At 42.5% G+C, this 22,970-nt stretch overlaps 1 protein-coding gene across 1 annotated transcript in view; it reads right to left on the bottom strand.

The window, feature by feature from the left end:
• P3H1 (prolyl 3-hydroxylase 1) overlaps window positions 1–22,970 on the bottom strand; it is a 798,122-nt gene that overhangs the window by 168,425 nt on the left and 606,727 nt on the right. Inside the window, exon 13 of the mRNA XM_044061892.1 lies at window positions 4,719–4,794. Coding sequence (XP_043917827.1) covers window positions 4,719–4,794 — 76 coding nt within the window. The remainder of the gene's footprint in view (window positions 1–4,718; window positions 4,795–22,970) is intronic.

Here is a 22,970-nt window from a genome sequence, read left to right as displayed (position 1 = left end):
GTGTAGTAGTTTTGTCTTGTGTTTTAATTATTTATTATTAAATATTTTTAAAACCTTCTACCTGTGGCCGGTTTGTGTAGAGCTAAGCTCTAGGGTATATTGCATATTTATAGAGTTTATTGTAATAGGCCACTCTAATAAGCATTAGACTGTATAGTCACATTACTATTGGATTTTAATATTGCACAGTAATAACTGGACACCCTTTTAAGGGCATTTTAGTAGCTGATATTATTAGCTGGGTGGTGGCAGTAATTACTGCCATATGGTCTGGGTAAAGGGGCACAGCTGAAGAATCTGTGTCAGCCTTTCCCAGGAGTGTCTGTGAAGTTGTATAAATACTTATCTCAAAGTGTGTGTGTTGTGTCAGCTACTTGGCAGGGACACGAAGCACTGGTTGGACAGAGAGGGTTCTGGAGGTTCTAGCTTGCCCAGCTAGGCTGAGACCTGGACCCTATAACTGTGCCAGTGGGGAGTCATACTGGGGACTTGGTGAGCAAGGGAGATACCAGACCCAGACTGACTGTGATATCTGTGTACACTTAAGGGAAATTGTACTTTACTGTGTGTATTAGTTATCCTTTTCTCTTCTATGAGACGACCTTCCTAGTGTTAGTGGTGAGGATTGAGGCTCCTTGATTGCTGGGCCAGGGCACGGTCGTCACACATACACATGATGAACTGGATGTATGAGCAGATAAGGGCAGGCGCTGGGTCAAGTTTCATCTCCAAGACTTTCACAGCCAAGAAAAGTACTGGAACCTCTCAGTGGCTGATATGAAACCCCCTCTCCAGGATGGAACATATCCTTTCTACTGTGTGGGACCTAAAGAAGATTCTCCACCCCACAACAAACCATCCATTATCACAGTTTGTGACAGAATTGGCTACAACAAGTGGAGCCCCCCCCAAAAAAAAGATTAGTGGTGACAGTCAGCCATTCCATGCCCCAATGGCAGGGTTCTGACATAACAAAAAAGTCCATTTGTGCATAACGGTTCTAAGGCCACTGACCCCTCATAGTCCACTCCTACACCTGCTTCCTCAGGTGTGCAAATAGCAGCATGAACAGAATGGTGGTAAACAGACCAAGATGTTGCAGCAGAGACAAAGCTGTGCCTTGGAAACACCTGCCTCTACTGCTGCTATATTTCTGGAGAAAAATATAAATATTGTGAGCTTTGATTGTGTTATGCATCATCATTTTGTCAGTTTGAGAGATCCACCTAGGAAGGTGAGACAAACAACAATGGATACTGTTGAAAATATAGTGGTGGCTGATGAAAAAATGAATTTGAATTGAGTAAATGCAATGCAGAGGTATGACAGAAGTAGAAAAGCTAGTACAGGGTGACCCAATATGTGAACTCTGCCAGGAACATCACATCAAAAATTGTGTTCAATTGTTAAAGAACTGTTGCTTCTAGTTTTGATAGAAGCACCAGCACATGAAGTCTAGCTGTCCCACTAGAGTTAGCTACATAAAGCAAGAAATGTGTTTCTATCACACATTAAGCCCACCAACTACATTTCAAAGCATCCATAAAACTTGCCAACTGAACATGACTCAGTTATAGAGGATTTAGCCAAGGTCAGTGTGCGCAACCTGGGAGGAAGAAGTCATTCTAAGTCTAGCTACAGCAACACTGCCTATGGGAAAGTCGAGTACAGTATTCCAATTCACAAGGATTGAGGGGTGCAAATCTAGCCAAAGACAGTGCTCCAGCTGTGCATCACAGAATGCAGGAGTAAGCACTTGCAACAGCCCAAAATAGCCATGCAGTGTACCAAGTCTGCTGGTCAACAGAGGAGGGGCTGTCAGGAGCATCAAAAATGTCCAAACCTCTTACATGATGACAATCAGTTGCCCTGGTTCCTACCTCTCCCTCCTAGCATCATCCATTGTAGGAAGGAGGAGGAGGAAGTGTACCAGCTGGGAACATGGTAAGATGGACACGGGGGTGATGTTGGCAATGTAATTATATTCAAAGCATTCTTGAAATTTATTTATGCACTTGGCAGGATGTGTAATATAGAACCTTACCTATGACCATAACTACCTTACCCTAGTACTATACTGCTTCTCTCCAAATAAGCTGATAATTAAAATTTTAGTGCTTTGAAATAACACTTGTATTTTGAATTTTATGTATTTTACTTAACATTCATGTCCAAAAAATGCAGTTTCAGCCTTTTTATTTCTTGCCCCCCTCCCCTCCAAAAAAAATCTCTCATCAGTTTTCTTTCTGAAATGCATTTAAGGGTTAAGGTGTACTGCCCACCCTATATACACACAACGATCCTCAGGCTGATGTTACAAAATACTTATCTGGATTGAACCCCCACCACAGTTCCTTAGGCTGATGTCAAAAAGTACTTATTAAAGAGATGTTTACAGCATTTTTTGATTCAGAGAATACTAACTATCTAAGTAAACTAATGTCAAAAGGTTCAATGTTAGTACTTAGAAGCCTTTACTTATCAGAGGAGCCCTATGCATCAGGGTTAGGAACAGATCATTACATGGTATTTGTATGTGACAATGTCTAGTTAAAGCCCCTCTCACATTCACTCACAGCAGTATTAGGCTAGAGGCACAAGGGTTTGCTCAGTATAACAAGGTCCACTACATGTACAATGGAACATCCAACCATCACCAAAAAGAAATGGCAGATAGCACATATGTGAGATCCCCCTTCTGAAAGGATGTTGTTAAAGAATGCTTTTCATCCCACAAGATTAGGCTCCATTTCAGATATTATGAGTATGAAGATGGGTCTCCAGCATATCAAGTGCCTATCTCTTAATAGGTATCATAAAAAGGATGGTCTCCTTTTTCTATTTCTTTGCAAACATCTGACCAAATCACAGGTTAATATATCTTCTGGAATTTTTCTGAAAAGGAAAACAGAAGCAGACAGAGTGAGAGAGAGACAAAGAGAGTAAGTCAGTGAGTGAATAAGTGTGCGAGCGTGGGTGGGTGGGTGTGGATGTGCGTGTGTGTGCAAGTGCACGTGTGTATACACGACACATTCTTGTATGTATGCTGGGGTGCATTACTTAGTGCCAATGACTACTATACGAATATAGTGAAATGATTCTCATGAATACACTCTGAAATTAGGAAGATAAACTTGTTAAGTGCTTCCCTAGCTCGAGAACCAGACTTGCCAGCACTAATGGACACTTAACAAAAGTTTATTACAGACAAATAAGCACCGTTAAGATTGGATATTACCCTACGGATTGACAGTGGGAATTGCAATCCAGCAAACAGCAGAATGTAAAACAGCTTTTAAAAGCTATTAAAACTTCACTCTGCCATGCCTACAAACAGACAATGTGGTAGAATGAAGTATTTAACAGCTTTTAAAGTCATTCATTCCACAAAGGGGCATTGCATTTCTGCCTGTTGTCTGATTCACAATGCTAAAGTGTATTACCATCTTTTCCTGTAACAAGTAGTACATGGAGCAGGTAAAGCTCCATGCACTACATACAATTATGATTGAGTCTCTAATCAAAACCCTCTACTATATGTTCTCAACAAGGATGCCAAGATCCACCTTTCAAGCTTTGCTTTCAAAGTGAATTTCTTGGCATCCATGTCTTCAGTACATAACAACCTGGTTATGATCCAAGGCTCTCCCATAATCCTTTATTTGAGGAGGTAATAACATCCCTGTACGCATCCCTTATCAAACCCATTATTGAGTACAATGCCCCCTTCGGCATGTACCTTGCCAAGCACATGCAGCAGTTGGAGAGACCACAGAGGTTTCTGACCAGGAAAATCCAGAGTCTCAAACACCTATCCTATACAGATAGGCTAAAGGTCCTGTCCCTCTATTCAGTCTCATACAGACTGCTCAGAGGTGACCTGTGTCTGGCAGACAAAGCCATTTCAGACCCAGCCTTGATGTAGTTGCTGCATATCCATAAGACAAACTCCAATCACACAACCAGCATGCAAAGCCTTAACCTGGTCTGTGATATTAGTAGCACTTGTTGGTGGGATAGCTTTGTCCCAAAGACTCCCCCATCTGAGGAATAGACCCTCTCCATGTCAAGCAGAGTACCTCTCTAGCCCTCTTTAAGAGGAACCTGGATGACTGGATGGGAAACCGAAAATATACCCCTGGGATCCCACCTGTGTCCCTGCTGGACAGGGGGAAACAGGTACTGACTTTGTGAGAACATGGGCAAAATTTTTATCTAGGCTTATAAGGGCCTCTGGGCCAATAGCCTAGTCTCATCTTATGAACCTATGAACCTATAATAGTAAAATTGTAGAATTTATTTTAATAGGATGAAATAGTGACCTACAAAACCATTAAAGCAAAGAAAATATTTACAAGTGTCCTAATAAACATTAGACAACATTGTCTTATAACTTTACGATACCCAGATGAAGATGGTGGGATATGGTATGTGTTTAAAAAACAAAGCACCACAAGGTTAAGACATCAGATCAAAGCTTCAACATTCACAAGCAATTGCTTGGAAGCCTCAGTTCTCTGTTCCCACAGCAGAACAGTTAGTGAGAAATACTGTTAAAATTAGGTGAGCCTAGCTCAGTTCTGGTGATCTGTTTCTCTTTGTATGTCTAACACAATATGGAAGCATATTCAGGGCACAAGCATATGAAGACTCTTAAAGAGCAGAAGCTAAGAAATAGACTAAAAAATGGATAAAATATGCATCAGGCATCAACTTACAGTAACAGTTTTAGCATCCAGCTCTGTAAAGATGAAGTTTCCACCTTCAAAGTCATCATTCAAATATAGGATAGCACTGCAAACACAAAATATATACAATTACAAAAGGCAAAGTAGTACATCAGAAAGTATGTGCTTATATGAAGTTACAGAGGTTATATATAAATGGTTTGTATCTTAGGTTTCCCGGCTGAATGTCACTTAATACAGCCTGTAAATCAACATACTTACTGTGGCTAAATATATACATGTGGCTAATGTGTCACATTGCAGAAGGTCTAACACAAAATTTAAAAGCTTAGTTAAAGTGGCAGTCTCAAAGCAAATAATCACAATGTAGTTCCCCATTGTCCTTGCTTTTTTCATAAACCAGTCTTGGTTTAAAATCAATATGAATAGGATCATAGAAGATTACTAGGCTAATGGCCCTGGGGCCCTTACAAGCCTAGCCAAGAGTTTATCCCCAAAAATAAACCTCAGTCAGCACTAATTAAAATAATACAGATGTTTCTTTTTGTTTTTGGTTTGAAACACTAATCAAAAACTAATAAAACTGACCTAGATGAAGGCAATGTATTGGATATTAAGGCATTACAGTGGTTGGTACTGCTTTCAAATGTCCAGGGTTCAGAGTTCGAACATGACCTTTACTTACTGCCTGTGTAAAGCATAAGAGTGCTTTCCCTTTTCCCATGGGTTAGGATGTCTCTAAACTTAGCCTTTGCTCTTGCTTTTGGGGATTGGCTTATGGCTGAAAAGGGTTCACAAGGATCACGCCACTTATGGAGTCAACAAATAGTTAAATAAACAATGCAAATATCATGGAACATTTTAGATAACAGCTACTATCTTCACAATGAAATCCAAACATGGCTACTTTAACAAAACAGACAACATTCAAAAAATACAAGAAGAGTTAGAATTAAAACAAATATGGTAGTAGGGAGGGATACAGAATTTATCTAAACAAATCATTCTGATGGGACACATTCAGGGATGACTGCTTACGAACGAATGAGAAATAATGGAGGGGCATCAACCAGCACAATTTGAAGATTGGGGTCACAGCCACTGTGTAAGTAATCAACACAAGGTTGTACACTACTATTATAAAACAAATCAGAAAACTGTTTTTAAAATGTGATCCAATGCTGCATTGGACAGCAGTTCTTTACAAAGAGTGAAGGTGGGCATGCATTTAAAAAACCATGGGGATGATGGGGATCCTTCTGCAAAGGCATCTAGTGTGGCCTCAGGATCACTCCTAGCATATACAAGAATGACACAGTTACTAGAATCACAAAAAAAAGGGTAAAAAAGAACCAATAATCCAAAAGTTGAGGAATGGAGGACCAAACCAAGATACAAGGCATGCCGTGTTTCCCATTGATGTGTGTGGTCTAACCTTTCTGTTTGGAGCGTTTGTGGAACAAACATTTGGATATTTTTTAACGTATCTTGGTTTGGTCCTCCATTCCTCAACAGTTACTAGAATGCTAAAGAACATTACAGAATGGGCAAAATGTACATCAGCACCCTAAATGGAGAATGAACGTTCTCCAGCAGGGTATTAATGTACAAGTAATACCCAGTGAAAAACGAGTCCGCCACTTCACAGCAGTATATCAAGCTGCTGTTGAGCTCGGACTGAGAAAATTAAATGGCCACCATTATTTTTACTCTCGTTAAGCAGCACTTTTGCTGTGAGAGTGTAAAATCTGAAAAAAAAGACAAAAAAAAAATATGTGTGTTTATGTCTCTGTGTGTGTGTATGCATGCATGTCAGTGAAACTGACAGTGAGAGAGACGTTATTTTACACCTGCTAAACAGAGCTTTTGCTATTTAGTGAGTGTTGTTGTGTCTTTCGGCTTATCACAGTTAGGGGTCGCCACAGTGGAACTCCGGTCCGCTAATGTTTGGTAGTGGATTTCTACATGCCGAGTTACCAGCCCTGATGCACAACCTTCAACGAAGGCACGCCCATACACGCATGCCTCCACACAGAAGATGCTCTAGCTGAAAATCAAACGCGACAACATCTTGCTATGAGGCGACAATGCTACAGCGGCACCACTACAGCGGGTTGCAATTTAGTGAGTGTAAAATAAAAAAATAAAAAATGTTAAAGTCTGTGTGTGAAAGTGTGCGTGTGCGTATGACAGTAAAGAGATCAGTCGACGGAAAAAGAAAAGTGTGTGTATGTGTGTTAATGTTTCTGTCTGCATGTGTGAGTGAATGCGTGCATGAAAGCACAGACTGTGTGTGTGTGTGTGTGTGTGTGTGTGTGTGTGTGTGTGTGTGTGTGTGTGCTCTAGCGATCCCCTGGCAGCAGCAGCAGTTTTGCGTACTTCTCGACCCCAGACATAGCTTTCAACCTATTAGCACAAGAAATCTGGGCAAATCCTGACATAATCGGGGACAAATGCTAAGAAATAGGAACACATTTTAAATATTGCTCTTATAAACTTAGAAATTTGCTAGAATAACAGGATTTGTGTTAGCATGTATTTTCTGAAGGATGTGAAATCTGAAACTCAAATACATTTCACTATTTAGCGACTTTAATCTTCAGATCATCCCAGTGGTTTGTCAAAAAATAAATTTTTTTATGAGGGACAGACCGAAAATATGAGGCAAAAATCTGGGCATTCTGAAAAATATGTACACTTGAAAGGTATACTCTTGGATCAAGGTATCTGAATAAGCCTAAAATACACAGGACAAAGGCTCAAAATAGGAACATATTTTAAATGATTTGTGTTAGCGTGCATTTTCTGAAGCAGAGGGGTGTTTGTGTGTGCGTGTGCATGTGTGTGTGCGTGTGCGTGTGTGTGCGTGTGCATGTGCGTGTGCGTGTGTGTGTGTGTGTGTGTCAGAGAGAGAGTTAGTGAGATCTACCACTGGCAGCAGCAAAGAGGTTTATATACCTCTGGACCCTTTGGCTGAAGAAATATGGATAAAGTCTAAAGTAAAAGGAGAACAAAGACTCAAAAATAAAAACAGATTTTAAAATTACAAATGTGCTTAAATAAAAGGATTTTGTTAGCATGAATTTTCTGAAGGAAATAAAACTCAAACTCAAATGTATGTCATTATTTAGTCTAAACGTGTCTCTAATAACTGGCAATAAACCAAACATTTTAGAGGGGACCAAAAAATAAAGTAAATATCTAGATTTTTTTTTTAAAGTGTTATATTTTGGATGTAAAATTATTTCTCCACCACCATTAACATATACTATAGCAAGTTTGAAACATTAGGTGGCAGAACTACTTTACATCAAAAATATATAAAAAAACTAATATAGTACTTAAAAAAATAAGTAAGTAAACACAACAATTTACAGAGAGCCCATTCTCTCAACTCAATAATGCCCTCCAGGGTGTGTTACTGTGTAATTAATGCCCTTCCAGGGGTGTAGAGGTCTTCCGCCTGCAGCATCGGGCCTCATGACACCCCTGGGCGGGCATTAACTACACATTAACACACACCCTGTCAGGCATTATTGCTTGCATAACAGATGGTTTGGAAAATATTTTTTTTATGCATTTGGTAAACTAATAAGTGTACTGGTCTAGCTGTGAAGTGTTTTTAGACATGCTAATATAAATAATGCAAACAGCAAACAAATAAGCACAGCAATAATACAACATACTTAAAATACAAACTAGCATTCAAAAATTAAACAAGAAAATTATCAGACAACTTTGCTCAGCAAATCTAGAGAAACCAAAAAATGATGAGGGGACAAAGGCCCAAAATCAAGGGCAATTTTTAAATATTATTCTAATATCCTCAAAAAAAGCACCTAACAGAACATGTTTTGCATCAACGTGTACTTTCTAAACAATAAGAAGCATGAAACCCTTAAAGCCTGGTTCTGACTGACTGATTGCAATCCTCAGAGATTCACTAGAAATTCAAAATTTTATTAGGAGCAGGGCAAAAATATGAGGCAAATAAGATATGTTCTGATGAAAACCTAGATAGCTGTATAAGAAAATTCCACCACATTACTGATGGTCCTTGCAACAGAAATTCAACAGCCTTGATACACATGATTAGCTTTCTTGATTTAAAATACTCAAGTAGGAGCTGTTGTTTTGTATTGTGGTGGTTCTGTCTGGAACTACATACAACCTTTACAAGTTTTTTTTACCACATTTTTGCTCAAATATTCAAGGGAATAAACTATAGCAGTAAATTATATAAGCTTTAGAAAGGAATTATATTACAAACTTGAAAGGAAATGAAATAAATAGTGATGGTTTGTAGAAATATTGTATGATCAGCTGGAAATACCAGATATGAGCAGTCAAGATTATGGGTTATGTCTGTATTTACATAACACCTGTGAAGATCATTCTAGTCTTCAGATAGTGGTGGCTCATAGTACTATGCTCATAGTACATGCTACTAGCTTGCAACCCATCTGAAAACAAAGTTGATTATTTTTTATTTATATATTCATTTTATTTTAATTTCTGCAGAACAGGCACTTTCCAAGTCTGGGACTCAGAAGTCACACAGATGTTTTCTTGATCTGTTTCCAGCTTTAAAAAAGGCTGCATATTCGGCTGAGCTGCTGGGCTGTTTTTAAAACAGCTCTTCATTTAGGCTTACTATCCTACAGTGAATAAAGTGATTATGAATTATTGCCCTTCCTCCAACATTTTTTTCAGGGGATAAAAAAAAGAAGTTATGTTCTTACCATAACGTTCCATCTGTGTTGCTGACCTTCATTCACTCATGACTGATGGGTATCGGTTCCATCTTCAGAACTGACTCGGCCATTATAACAAGCTCGCGCCAGGCAAAAAAACTTTTGAGCTAAGCTTACTGATAGTGCCCCTCTCTTTATCACATCAGATTGAGTTTGCCCATAAGAAAAGAAAGCAGAGGCTTTGTCCGAGCAAATTCCCTATCATGAAGCTAGGACCAAATCCAAACCTCTAGAAGTCTTTTGGAGGGGGTAGGAGGGTGGGATGTCATAAATGAAGGAAAATCAACAACACAGATGGAACGTTATAGTAAGAACATAACTTCCTTATCTGATGTTGTTAATCTTCATTCATTCATGACTGATGGGACACAGTCCCTAGCTACATTATGTCCTGGGAGGCCCTATGGAAGGATATTCCAGAGCACCACTGAGCCAAAGGATGCTCCCCCTAGAGATCAACTCCAATTTGTAATGAGTGACAAATGCATGAGGAGTAGCCCATGTGGCTACTGCAAAAATGTCATCCATGGAAGCTCTTGAATGGAAGGCAACAGATGTCGCAACTGATCTGGTTGTATGCGCTTTGACCTTACTTGGTAGAAGGACTTTGCTTTGTTGGTAGGCAAGGGAAATACAATCTCTTGGCCATTTAGCTAAAGTTAGTTTAGAAACAGGTTTTCCTAGTTTTGGTCCTGAGAAAGATAAGAATAATTGGTCAGATTTTCGTAGTGATTTAGTCCTGTCCAAGTAGAAACGTAATTGTCTATGCACATCCAGCAAATGCAGACAATATTCTCCTTTATTAGAAAAATTGGGAAGAAGACTGGCAGGTCAATTGATTGATTGATAGTCAAATCCAAAATAACTTTTGGTAAGAAGGAGGGGTTAGTCCAAAGTGATACTCTGTCTTTATGGAAAAACATGTAAGGGTGTTTTATGTACAAAGCTTGTAGTTCAGATATTCACCTTGCTGAGGTAATTGCTACCAGGAATAGAGTTTTCCAGGATAAAAACTTCATATTGCAAGTGGCTGCAGGCTCAAAGAGAGGACGAGTCAAGGACTGCAGAACTAGTGTAAAATTCCAAGGTTCAATTGGTTCCTTGAAGGGTGGTCTAAATATGTGTGACGCCTTTCAAAAAGGTCTTACAGAGACGGTGAGATACCAAAGAGGAGTCCTGGAAGCCATTGTGGAAGTTTGAGATAGCTGTTAGGTGTACTCGAATAGTGGAAGCTGACGCTCCTGAATGGAGGGGATTCGATAAATAGTCCAGTACAGAACTAACCAAAGCTGAAAAGGAGTCTAGTCTTCTCTCTTGAGACCAAACTATGAATTTTTCCATTTGCTGAAATAAAGTTTCCTGGTGGATGGTTTATGGGGAAGCCAGGAGAATGTTTCGTACAGGGGAGGATAGATTGTTCTGCCTGGCAACTACTGGAAGTGGAGGAACCAAGCTCTCAGCTTGAGACTCGATATATTTGGATGGATCAACCCTTGCAGGTGCGAAAGTAACTCCAGAGTTGGATCCAGAATCCATGGTCGGTGAACTAGGTGAGGCCAAAGGAAGGGAAACCAAACTTGTTGGGGCCAATAGGGTGCAATGAGGATTACTCTGCTTCTCAACCAAAGAGCTTTCTTTAGGAACTGTGGGATCAGACGAAGAGGAGGAAAAGCATAAAAAAGTCCCGTGGGCCAATCGTGTATTAGAGCATCCATCAGGGACTCCCCTTGAGGGGGATTAGGGCAAAGTAGCTGCTGCATTTGTGGTTTGTGGGGGACGTGAATAAATTGTAGCAAGGATGGCCCCAGCAGCTGAAGATCTTTGCTGCTATGACAGGATTGAGGGACCACTTGTGAGGCAGGAGAATGCATCTGCTCAGCTTGTCTGCAAATACGTTGGAATCCCTGGGAATGTGCTTTGCTATCAAAAAGCGGTTGGAAGATATCGTTCATTGCCAAACTCTCATGGCTTCTGGACACAATGGGTGGGATTTGGTTCCCACCTGTTTGTTGATATACCAGACTATGGACATGTTGTCCGACTGGATAGCAATTGTCCCTGATGGGAAGACAGCTTGGAATGCTTGCAATGCTAGAAGCACTGCCCTCAGTTCTATAACACTGATATGCTGGTTGACCTACACGGGGGACCAAGTGCCTTGGACTGTCTTTCCCCGGAAATGCCCCCACCCCGCCCCATTAGGGATGCGTCCGTGGTCACTATGGCCTTGGGCTGACAGGGTGAGAAGGGACGACTCCATAGGTCCTTTTCTGGCTTCATCCACCAATTTAAATCTTGTTTGCATCGATCTGTTATGCGGATCAGAAAGGACATAGGGTGAGTTAAAGAGGACCACTGTGATGCTAGGAGCCATTGTAGGAGTCTCATGTGTAGTCTTGCTAGTGGAACTATAGGAATCAATGCTGCCATTGATCCTAGTAGTTGCAGGACTCCACGAGCTGAGATCTTGTCCTGAGAGAGTATCACCCGGAGTTGAGACCTTAGTCTTTGGAGGCTGTGAAGCGGGAGGGTGACTAGACAAGACTGAGTTCCGAAGGTTGCTCCTATGAAGTCTAGGGTCTATATTAGAACATCAAAGTTTCAAAACTTTGAATGTTCTAATATCGACCCCTATTCAGCGAAAGCTGAAAACATCGAACATACAGAACAGCTAATTTTTTCCTAGGGAAAAAATTTGCTGTTCCAAAACACAACCACACAACACAAGCACACCAAACAAACAGCAATCCATACACATACACCTAAAATCTTACACCTAACCCTACACTAAACTATACACACACCACTAACTATCCACTTACCTTAACCCAAACCCTAACCCTAAGGTCCGTCACTATCGCAAACTCATCTCACCCGTGCCCTAACTCTAACTCACCTACCCCGCCCTAACCCTCACATCCACACAATCGCACACATACCTGACCCATGCCCTAACCCTCACGTCCACACAATCGCACATATACCTAACCCGCGCCCTAACCCTAACTAACCTAACCCGCACTCAATCACACACTTACCTGAACCCGACCCGTAACTTTCCACCACAGTGCTGAAAATATCGAAGCAACAGCAACGGACAACCAAATTCTTTCCCTAGGAAAAAATGTGGTTTTCTGTTGCTTATATATTTTCAGCTTTTGCTGAATAGGGGTCGATATTAGAACATTCGAAGTTTTGAAACTTCGATGTTCTAATGTAGACCCAAATTCTAGACTTTGAGTAGGCATCAATTTGGACTTTTCTTCATTTTCTGAGATCTCTAAGGATCTTGCTAGCTGTAGGGTGTAATGTAAGGCTAGAAGCAGCAGATGCTTCGTAGGGGTGGTAAGGAGCCAATCGTCTAAATACGGAAGCACCCAGAATCCTTACAGTCTCAAGTGAGCTGTTACCAATGCCATGCATTTGTTGAACACTCTGGAGGCTGTACAGAGACCAAAGGGCAGCGCTCGGAATTGGTAGTGTTTGGCTCTCAGCCAGAAGCGGAGGAATCTCCTGGAGTGTTTGTCCATTTTTATGTGATAATACGCATCCTGGAAATCTATCGAGCACATTCAATCATCATTTCTCCAGGAACAGGAGGATAGACTGAACCGTGACCATCCAGAATTTTGTTTGTCTGACAAACTTGTTTAGGATGCTGAGGTCCAAAATTGGCCTCCAGTCCTCTGTCTTTTTTGGCACTAAAAAGAACCTTGAGTAAAATCCGGATTCTAGCTGATCTGGTGAGACTGTTTGGATGAATCTTTTTAAAAGCAGCTTTTGAATTTCCTGAGCTGCTGCATCCCGTTGACTGGGTGGAATGTCAGGGATTTGCCTTTGCAGCTTCAGGAAAAGACTGAAAGGGATGTGATAACCTCTGGTAATTAATGTCCGCACCCAAGAATCTGTCATTATGGACTGCCAGGCAAGGTGGTGCAGAGAAAATCGTCCCCCGACTGCTTCCAGAGGTAAGCAATTGGGCCACTCTTCAAGAGCACTGATAGGGCTGTCCAGAGAAATAATGTATAGATCCCTGATTAAGCAGACCCCCTCTGCCTTGGGAGGTGCATCTTCCTGATGAGTTCCCCCCTCTGCCCCGTGGGAAAACTCGCCATGTGTGTCTCGGAAAGGACCCTGGGATTTCCTGTACCACATCTTTCCACTTCTCTGATTCCTACAGTAGGATCATTTGGGAGTGGAAAAATGCATGCCCATGGCAGACAAGATCTTGCCATCCTTTTCACACTTGGCTAATGTGTCTTTCACCTTTGGGCCTAAAAGAGAAGAAGCGTCAATGGAAGCATTGATAAAGGAAGACTTAAAAGGGTCTGCAAAGTCACATAAGTGCATCCAGATGTAACATCTCATGACAATGCCTGTACCTGCTGCTCTAGCCACCCCTTCGGTAGTATGAGAAATCAACCGCATGGACAAATTAGATATGGATTCCAGGGTGGCAAGCTGTGAGGTAACTTTGTCACGTACCTCATCAGATACTGCTCCTGCTAAAGTTTCTGAGAGTTCCGTAATCAGGTCTCTCTGGAGACGGGTAAAGTGTGCCAAGTAATTCAAGGACCGAATAGCAAAGGTCAATAAAACATTCACCCGCTTCTCTAGTCTGTCCATCGTCCGAGACTCCGTATTTGGAGGATGGACAGCAGAACACTCATCAGCGTGTTCTTTCCTAGTGGCCACTGCCACCACCATAGCATCTACTCCCAAGCCTTTGGACCAATGAGAGTGATCCTCTGGAGAGGAAAGAATTTTGTCCAGTCTCCATGGGATAGGCTCAACTGTGTCAGGACTCTGTTCAGGTGCTCTGCACGATGAGCTGAACTAGATCATCTGCAAGTGGGGTCACCCAGGAAGTAGAGGGTCGAGCATGGAAAGCCTGCAAGAATACAGACTCCTCAAAGGAAGGGTTGGAGGGCTTCCAGTCTCCCTGCTACTTTAAGATTTCTAGTATGTCCCCAAAGGAGACATCTTCAGGGGGTGACCGTGGGGACCCTTCCCCCACATCATAGGCTGTATCTTGGTAAGGGATATGTCAGGGGAATTCACGTGCTTCCTCTTGCATGATGTCTTACAGGGTGGTTCCTCAGCAAGGGCATCTGAAGAGGACTCCGAAGAGAGGGTGCCCTGTGGCAGGGTATGTTGAGGTTCCCGTGCTCTATGTCCCAGGGTTGTGGACTGTGTCAGCTGCGGTTCAGAGTACATGTATATCTGGCATTATGCACCGAAGGAACCAGCTGTGAACCTGCTGAGGTGAGTGCCCTCTCCATCACCTGGAAAGCAGGCCCGCCTGAAGAGGGATGGGAGCCCGAAACTGAGAAAAACAACCTTGGAACCATAGTCACACCCTGCTCCAACAAGCCTGCCACCAGGGAGGGAGCCACGAGAGGACTCAGAGCAGTCACATCAAGCAGAATCATAGACGGCACTGTAGAACAAACGGGCACTGTAACAGGGTCACGGTGCTGACAGATCAGTCATGATTTCAAGGATGGGTCAGCTCCGATTGAGTCGAGGATCATAGGGTAGGCTCCGGAGCCATGGTAAGATCTACTAATGGAACCAAAGAAGCTGGAACCAGGATAGGCTATGGCACTGAGGGCTCCAATACCTGCAGGGAGGTTGAAGGAGGAATACATGTCAGAGTCTGTGGAGAAAATTCCTTGGCTCCAGGTGGGAGGGAGGATTTAGAAGGAGTAGGAATTCCTCTGCCCCAAGGAGCTGATCCATGAGTCTTACTACACTGAGCTCTGAAAGGCTCCTGGTGGAGGATGTTGACATCCTCAATGGAGAATCAGGCCGTTCAAGAAATGGACTCAAGTTGTTGTCCAAGAAAGGGATCTACCGATGGGGAATATCAGGTCCAAGCCAAGGTTTCACCCTTCGGCACCATGGTCAAAGGACTAGAAGGCTGTGTTTGAGGGGGGAATGACCTGAATTGGGGAGAATATTTTTGGTACAGAGAGGGGCAGTGGTCGGTACCATAGGTGTTAAAGACATAATCGGTTCCATAGCTGAGGACAGCACCGTACATGGAGTTTTAGGCTCCGATGCCAAGATAGGTGCGGAAGTCAATTTTGGATGTTTTGGTTTTGGTTCCGTGGGGGATCTAGCAGACTTAGATCCACTAGTATGAGGAGAGGACATAGCAGACTGACTCCTCTTATGTTCCTTTTTATGAGGGATTGAGACCTCCGCCTCAGATAAAGCCTTCAAGAAAGGCGTTTTCAAGAGACCCTTTAATATTAATTTGTTCTTTCTCTCAGCCAATGTGCAAGTGCTAAAGGCCTTACATAGTTCGCATGGAGGTTGAATTTTCAAGTGTGGAACACTAAGGCAATAAACGCAGGATAAATGTCCATCGGAATTTGGCAATCTCCTGCTACACTTATCACACTGTTTAAACCCTATTGTCCCCTTCTTATCAGCCATTATCACAAACAGTCTACAGTCCAAATGCCAAGTCACAACAGCAATGAAGGAAAGGCCCTGTCAGAACAGCAGTAGACGAAAACAGACACACACACACACACACACACACACACACACACACACACACAGTCAAGGAAAGAAGGACATATATATATATATATATATATATATATATATATATATATATATATATATATATATATATGTGTGTATATATATGTATGTGTGTGTATATATATATATATATATATATATATATATATATATATATATATATATATATATATATATATATATATATATATTTTTTTTAAATTACCAACAATGGTACTAAAGAATATAGTGGGTAAAGGGAAGGAAAAAGGGGGGGGATACCAGCAATGATATTAATAATTACCACAGAGGTAAGGGAGAGGGTCTGTACCAGCAATGGTACGAAGAAATACCAGGAATTGGTAAGAAATAAAGAAAAATCACTCAAACAGATAGAAAGGGTAACCAAACTATCAACAACTACTACTAGTAATATTAGAAGGGAAAATTTTCAAAGGTAGCAGAAATATTACTGAAAAAGGAATAGAAAATCTAAACCACTTAGCTGAAGAGCTGGCCTGACACATCTTGATACTCTACGCAGTAAATGAGATTGGAGGTGATAAAGAGAGGGGCACTATGGGTAAGCTTAGCACGAGAGTTTTTTTGGCTGGCGCAAGCTTGTTATAATGGCCGAGTCGGTTCCGAGGATGGAACTGATACCCATTACTCATGAATGAATGATGATCAACAACATCAGATTAACAGTTCAACAGTGGATGGAAGAATTGCTAGATGAAGCAGCAAGCAGCGGTTTCCCATTGACTCAGGCTGTGTCAGGTGAGTGGAAAATGAGATGACCCCTCAGGTATCCTAAGAATCAAATGTTGAAGCACAATTTACTTGCTGTAGAATCAAATGCAAGAAAATGCATATGTGGGATGAAAAAAAGAACTATTTAAAAAAAGTTTTTTTTTTTTGCCCTCTCTGTTCAGTTGTCACTGTCAGCTACCACATAGGACAACATATTTTTTTTTTATTTTATTTTCTGCTGTTGAAATCTAATCCAAAATGCTGTCAGGAGGAGAGTAGCAGCAGTGTGTGTGTGTGTGTGTGTGTGTGTGTGTGTGTGTGTGTGTGTGTGTGTGTGTGTGTGTGTGCGCGCGCTCGTGTGCTTGTTTCACTTGCCTTCAAAATATCTTAAATTTTATTTTTCCAGTGTTTCCGTGCTGACACTGGAAGGCATTTGGAGGGGCAGGTGGGGTTAAGCACATTTGACTATGTAACAGTAGTAGCCAAGTGTGTGTTTGTATGGGTATGGATTCACATGTGCACACATGTAGACATGAGCTTGTGTATGTGTGCATCTGCATATATGAGCGTGTGTATTTTTATATATGTGCCCCACTCCAGTTAACCACATCCTTTCATTTGCTTTCTACAGCCCCCCCCACCATTGTTTTAAAGCCAACATCCACCGCTGTCTTTAGGATATGCTGAGAAGAAAGATTATGAAGCTTAGTATAGTCTAAAGCATGGAATTCAGCAGGAGTTTTGAGAAAGTGAGTATGACTATACAGATCTTTGCTCACAGTACCATGTGAGAGCTTGAGATTTCCGGTTGACAAACGTATGTACAAAAAGTTTATACATTTATAATGGTGAGCTAAACAGGAACCCAAGTGAGTACACACAGGGTGCAATAATGGTGTTCTGTTTTGGGGGGAGAACACAGATCTGCCAACAAACTTTTGCAGTTTGCAGTTTATTGATTTTATTTTTATTTTTTGCAATTAAGAAAACCACTACATCAAATCTAAAATTATTCTTGTGACACTGTGTTTAAGAAAATGACACCTAGGATATCCATGCACTATTTAATAAAAGTAGCAGCAGGAAAATGAATATAATCTAATAAATGATCTATTAGTAACATTTAGACAAACTTGAAAGCTGAAATATTTCACAGTCAAACGTAATGATGAATGAACAACGTACTTACAGCCACAGGCTTTTACTCCAGTGCGTGCAGATAGTTACCTGATAAGGAAGAATACAACTCTGAGGACCTTAAAGAATGTTTCCCCAAGATCAGGCTGGATGGGCCCAGGCCTGGGCCAACTGACTGTGGGATGGGTAACACAAACACCACAGGATGCACCTATAAAGGTGGGAGCCAAAGACGCACCTCTCCCACCATTATCACCAGCCACTGACATGGTAGATAGGAACAAATTCAAATTCTAGCTTGCTGGGTGTGAACTATACCCCTGCAAACACTAGAACATGAAAAATGAAAGCATACCTATAGGAGGTCTAGGCATTGACCAATCCTCCAAATTAATTCCACACTCCTCTATGGCCAAGTAAGGGATTCTACACTAATTCCATGAGGAGCTTTCTTCTACAATCCAGTGCAGGATTCAGACAGTTTCCAAATATAACAAAGAACTTAGATGAAAAGGACATGTAAATTCATGAAGTTTTACTAATGATGGCAAGGATCAAGATCCAGACTGTGTAAATGTCGAATAAGAACTCTGGGAGTATGGAGGACAAGCCTGCTTATGTAATTAATGTTTTGTGACACCGTATACACTGCCATGGCCACACACATACTCCTAAGCATGGGGAACATATGAAAATAAAATTTCTAAATTCTGACTGGTAGAATGGATGAATTCAACCAAACGACCCATCAAGGAGAGTCCTCAGTGTCAGAAAGTACAGTTGTGTACACTTAAATGTAGATGTTCGAGTGTATTCACTGTGGCAGTCATCACATTTGGGTTATCCTGCCAGGGGTAGCCCTCAGTCAGCCTGAAAACCAGAGGCTTAGTATTTCTGCATTGGTTGCTGTCGCTCCAGGACTGACGTCAGGTAGTCAGTGGTACAAAATCAGGCAGCCGACGCCATTACATCAGTTTTTCTTGCCCCAAATGTCAGAAGCCCCCAAATAGGGAGCTAGGTTATGGTGGAAGGACACCACCAATAGTAAGTAAATAAAAATTCCTGTAAGGAGTGAGGAAGAGAGAGAAAGAGAGACAAGGGGGCTGGAGGGTGGGAACCAGAACTGCAACAGTGAATACACTCGAACATCTACATTTATGGTAAGTATACACAACTGTACTATGTTCTTTGTGTTTCACTGTTGCAGTCATCACACTTGGGTTGATTCCCAAAGCTGAAGAAAAGGGTGGAGGCAGTCAAGAAGACTTGGGGCTGGCTCGGATGCCCTGCAAGACTGCGGCTGCAAAGCCTGCCCTGGATTTGGAGAGGATAGGCAGGTGGTAATGCTTGGTGAAGGTATGAACAGAACTCCATATTGCAGCCTCCAGGATGTCTCTGGTAGGGACCCCTCTGAGAAAAGCTGCAGAGGTGGAGGTTGCCCTGGAGGAATGTGCCCTGACCCCCTTAGGGGGTGGCTTCCTGTGGTATTTGTAGCAGAAATGGATACAGTGTACTATCCATTTGGAGATAGTTTGGATATGGCCTTGCCCTCTACCCCTGCTGCAAAGCTGACTAACAATTGGTCAGTCTTCCTAAAAGATTTAGTCCTATCCAGGTAGAGTCTGAGATGTCTGTGCACATCTAGAGAATACAGAATCCTTTCCCTCTTGTTTTGTGAGTTAGGGAAAAAGGTGGGCAAATGAACAGATTGGTTAAGAGCCACACTGGACACCACTTTAGGCATGAAAGTTGGTTTATTCCTGAGGGAGACCCTGTCCACATGAAAAATGATGAAGGGCTCTATTGCCATGAGTGCTTGTAGCTCTGAAACTCTTCTAGCTGAAGTGATGGCCAAAAGCAAGGCTGTTTTCCAAGAGAGGAATTTTAACTCTGCTGAAGCTGCATGCTCAAAGGGGGGTAGCGTGAGCTTTTCCAACACAAAGTTAAGGTCCCAAGTTGGGGTAGGAGCACTTCTGGGTGGCCTTAAATTGTTAGCCCCTCTTAGGAACTGTTTGATGAGAGCGTGAGAAAAGAGTGGTGGCTCTGTGCTGTAATGAGCAGAGATGGCACAGGCATGAATTTTAAGAGAAGAGAAGGATAGGCCCCTGTGTAGTAGGTCTGCTAGGTAATCCAGGATGAGAGGTAGGGAGGGCTGTGCTGTTTCAGCTCCTTTAGCCTGGATCCAGGTGCAATACCTTTTCCACTTGTCAGCATAGGATTTTCTACTGCTGGGGCATCTGGCCTCACTTATAACATCCAGGACTTGCTTGCTTAGACTGGCAACTAGAGGAGAGGTCAGGACTTGCTTGCTTAGACTGGCAACTAGAGGAGAGGTCAGGGAACAAGCCAGACTGCCAGGTTCAGGGTCTGCAATTGTGGATGTATGAATTCTCCATTCTGCTGGGTCAGGAGAGTTGTGATCTGGGGTAGGTGCCAGGGGTTACAGACTGCGCAGCAGTGGGCACCAGTGCTGGCATGGCCAGTCTGGGGCAAGACTGCTCTTGGTTTTTCCTCCCTTATTTTGAGTAGTACCATTGAAAATAGAGGTAGAGGGGAAAATGCATAGATCGAGAGGTTTACCCATTGTAAGGATAGGGCATCCACTTTCCAGGCCTTGCTGTGAGGTTCCCTGGTGCAGTATTTACTGAGCTGGTGATTGTTGAGGAGGCAAAGAGGTCCACCTTCGGGGTGCCCCATTTCTGGGTTACAAGGTTGAAGGTGCTGTGGTCTAGCTGCCACTCGTGTGGGCCTAAGAGGTTTCTGCTTAAGTTATCAGCCAGAGAGTTTTGGGAGCCTGGCAGGAATTGTGCTTGCAGGTGAATTTGAATGGCTGAAGCCGTGTGCCAAAGGGTCATGGCAAGCCTGCGGAGGGGATAAGAGTGAGTTCCTCCCCACTTGTTGATGTACCAGATCACTGTGGTGTTCTCTGTTTTGAACAGTAGAGGCCCCGGGGAGAGGAGGGGTCTGAAAGCTGTCACAGCATGCTGAACAGCTAGCATCTCTTTTTGGTTGATCTGCAGATGTATTTGATTTGGGCTCCAATGGCCCTGAATGCACCTGCCGTCCAGGTGTGCATCCCAGGCATAATCTGATGCATCTGTGGTTAGGGTCTGGGCGGTGTGGGGTTGTGAGAAGGGAAGACCCTTGTTGTGGCTGCATGCTGCTGCCCACCAAAGAAAATCTTTCCTTAGATAGGTATGACAGTTTCCAGGTCCTGAGAGTGTTGACACCAAAGGCTTTTTAGGTACCACTGAAGTTTCCTCATATGCAGTCTGACATATGGAATGAGTAGAATGCAGGATTCTATGAATCCTAGAGGTTGCAAGATTTTCCTTGCGGATAACTGGGTTTTGGTGGCTAGTTGAGAGAAGTAGCCTGTCAGATAGGCTTGTTTTTCTGGAGTAAGGAATGCCATCTGGGATGCTGTGTCCAGGCTTGCTCCTAGGAATACCATTTTTTGAGTGGGTACTAGTTTGGATTTCTTTTCGTTTATAGTGTACCCCAGGGAGGACAGTAGGTGCTTTACAAAGGTCAGATGCTGTAACAGCTTTTCCTGACTGTCTGCCTGAATCAGGCAGTCATCTAAGTAGGGGTAAATTTGAATATTCCTTTGTCTGCAAAAAGCAATGGCTGGAGCCAGGCATTTTGTGAAAACTCTGGGAGCAGTGGATAAGCTAAAGGGAAGTGCAGAGAACTGAAAGTGCATAGATTCTGCTCTGAAACATAGATATTTCCTGCAGGAATCCCTGATTGGTATGTGTAGATAGGCCTCTTTTAGATCTAGTGTGGCTAACCAAGCATCCTTGGATAGCATAGGAAGAAGTTGCAGGAGGGTGAGCATTTTGAATTTTGGTATCACCAGGAAGGTGTTTAGAATTGATAGATCGAGGATTGGGCGCCAGGTGCCCTCTTTTCTGGGTAACAGAAAAAGCCTGGAATAGAAACCTTGGCCTATCTGGTCTGCAGGAACAGGCAGTATTGCCCTCATGGAGAGCAGGGAATGGACTTGGTTTTGTGCCTCTGCCCACTGGTTTGGAGGAAGATCTGGGAAACCTTTAAGGGGTAGGTAGAGTGTGGAAATAAAATTTGTATCCATGGGACACTTTGTTGAGAACCCACCAGTCGTTGGTTATAGAAGCCCAGTACTTGGCATGGGAAGAGAGTTTTCCTCCTAAGGGCACAAGCAGGTGGGCAGAGGTAAGGGGTGGAGGTGCAAAGTCATTGTGAGTTCTTTCCATAAGGGGTGATTTAGCACTCCCTGTTTTTGAAATGGAGGAACTCCATTGCTTAGATCTCTGCATTCCCTGGGACTGCTGTCTGGAGGGTCTGCTTCCCCTAGGTCTTGTCTGAGCTAGTCTTGAGGGGGCCGGAAAGGACCAGTGCTTGGAGGGCCAATGCCTACTGAACCTCGGAGGCTGGACCTGCAAGAAGTCTTTAATTGTCTGCATAGATTTAGCTTTTTCTTCAAGATTTTTTAAGACCTCTTCTGCCTTGGTGCCAAACAAATTGTCTTTGTTCGATGGTGCATCCAATAGTTTTGATTTGACATGGTCTGGCAAGGTCTGTTCCTTAAGCCAAACATGTCTTCTAAGTACAGAACCTGTGATTGCTGCCCTACAGGATGCTTCTATGGCATCAAAGCCACATTGCAAGGTGTGTCTAGTAACTTGGCTTGCACAATGCATAAGCCTCCTGTTAATTCTTTATTTTCTGCACAAGCTGGAAAGGTAGATATTTTTTGTTTAAGGAGTTCCATAGTATGTTGCTGGTATTTCGGCATGTGGAACTGACGATTTAGTGCTCTAATGGCAAGATTTGCAGAGGTGTATACTTTTTTACCCCATCTGTCTAAAGCTCGGGAATCCCTGTCCGAGGGGGTGGAATTCTTAGCTGTGGTTGCTTTTATTCCTTTAGGTCTTTAGGAGATGACCTCTGGGTCAGCAGTAGGATTCTTGAAAATAAATTTGTGAGAGTTAGGGATTCTGTAATACCTGTCAGACTTCCTGGGAGCAGGAAGAAGGGTGTCAGGAGTTAAACTGGATTCCATAATCATCCACAACATTTAGGACAGGAGGAATGGCTAAAGGTCTGTGCTGTGGTA

This window comes from Protopterus annectens, chromosome 2.part0, assembly GCF_019279795.1.
Source record: "Protopterus annectens isolate FY-2018-M chromosome 2.part0, PAN1.0, whole genome shotgun sequence".
Lineage (NCBI taxonomy): Eukaryota > Metazoa > Chordata > Ceratodontiformes > Protopteridae > Protopterus > Protopterus annectens.
The sequence above is the reverse complement of the archived record's forward strand: the minus strand, read 5'-3'. Positions and strand labels throughout refer to the sequence as shown.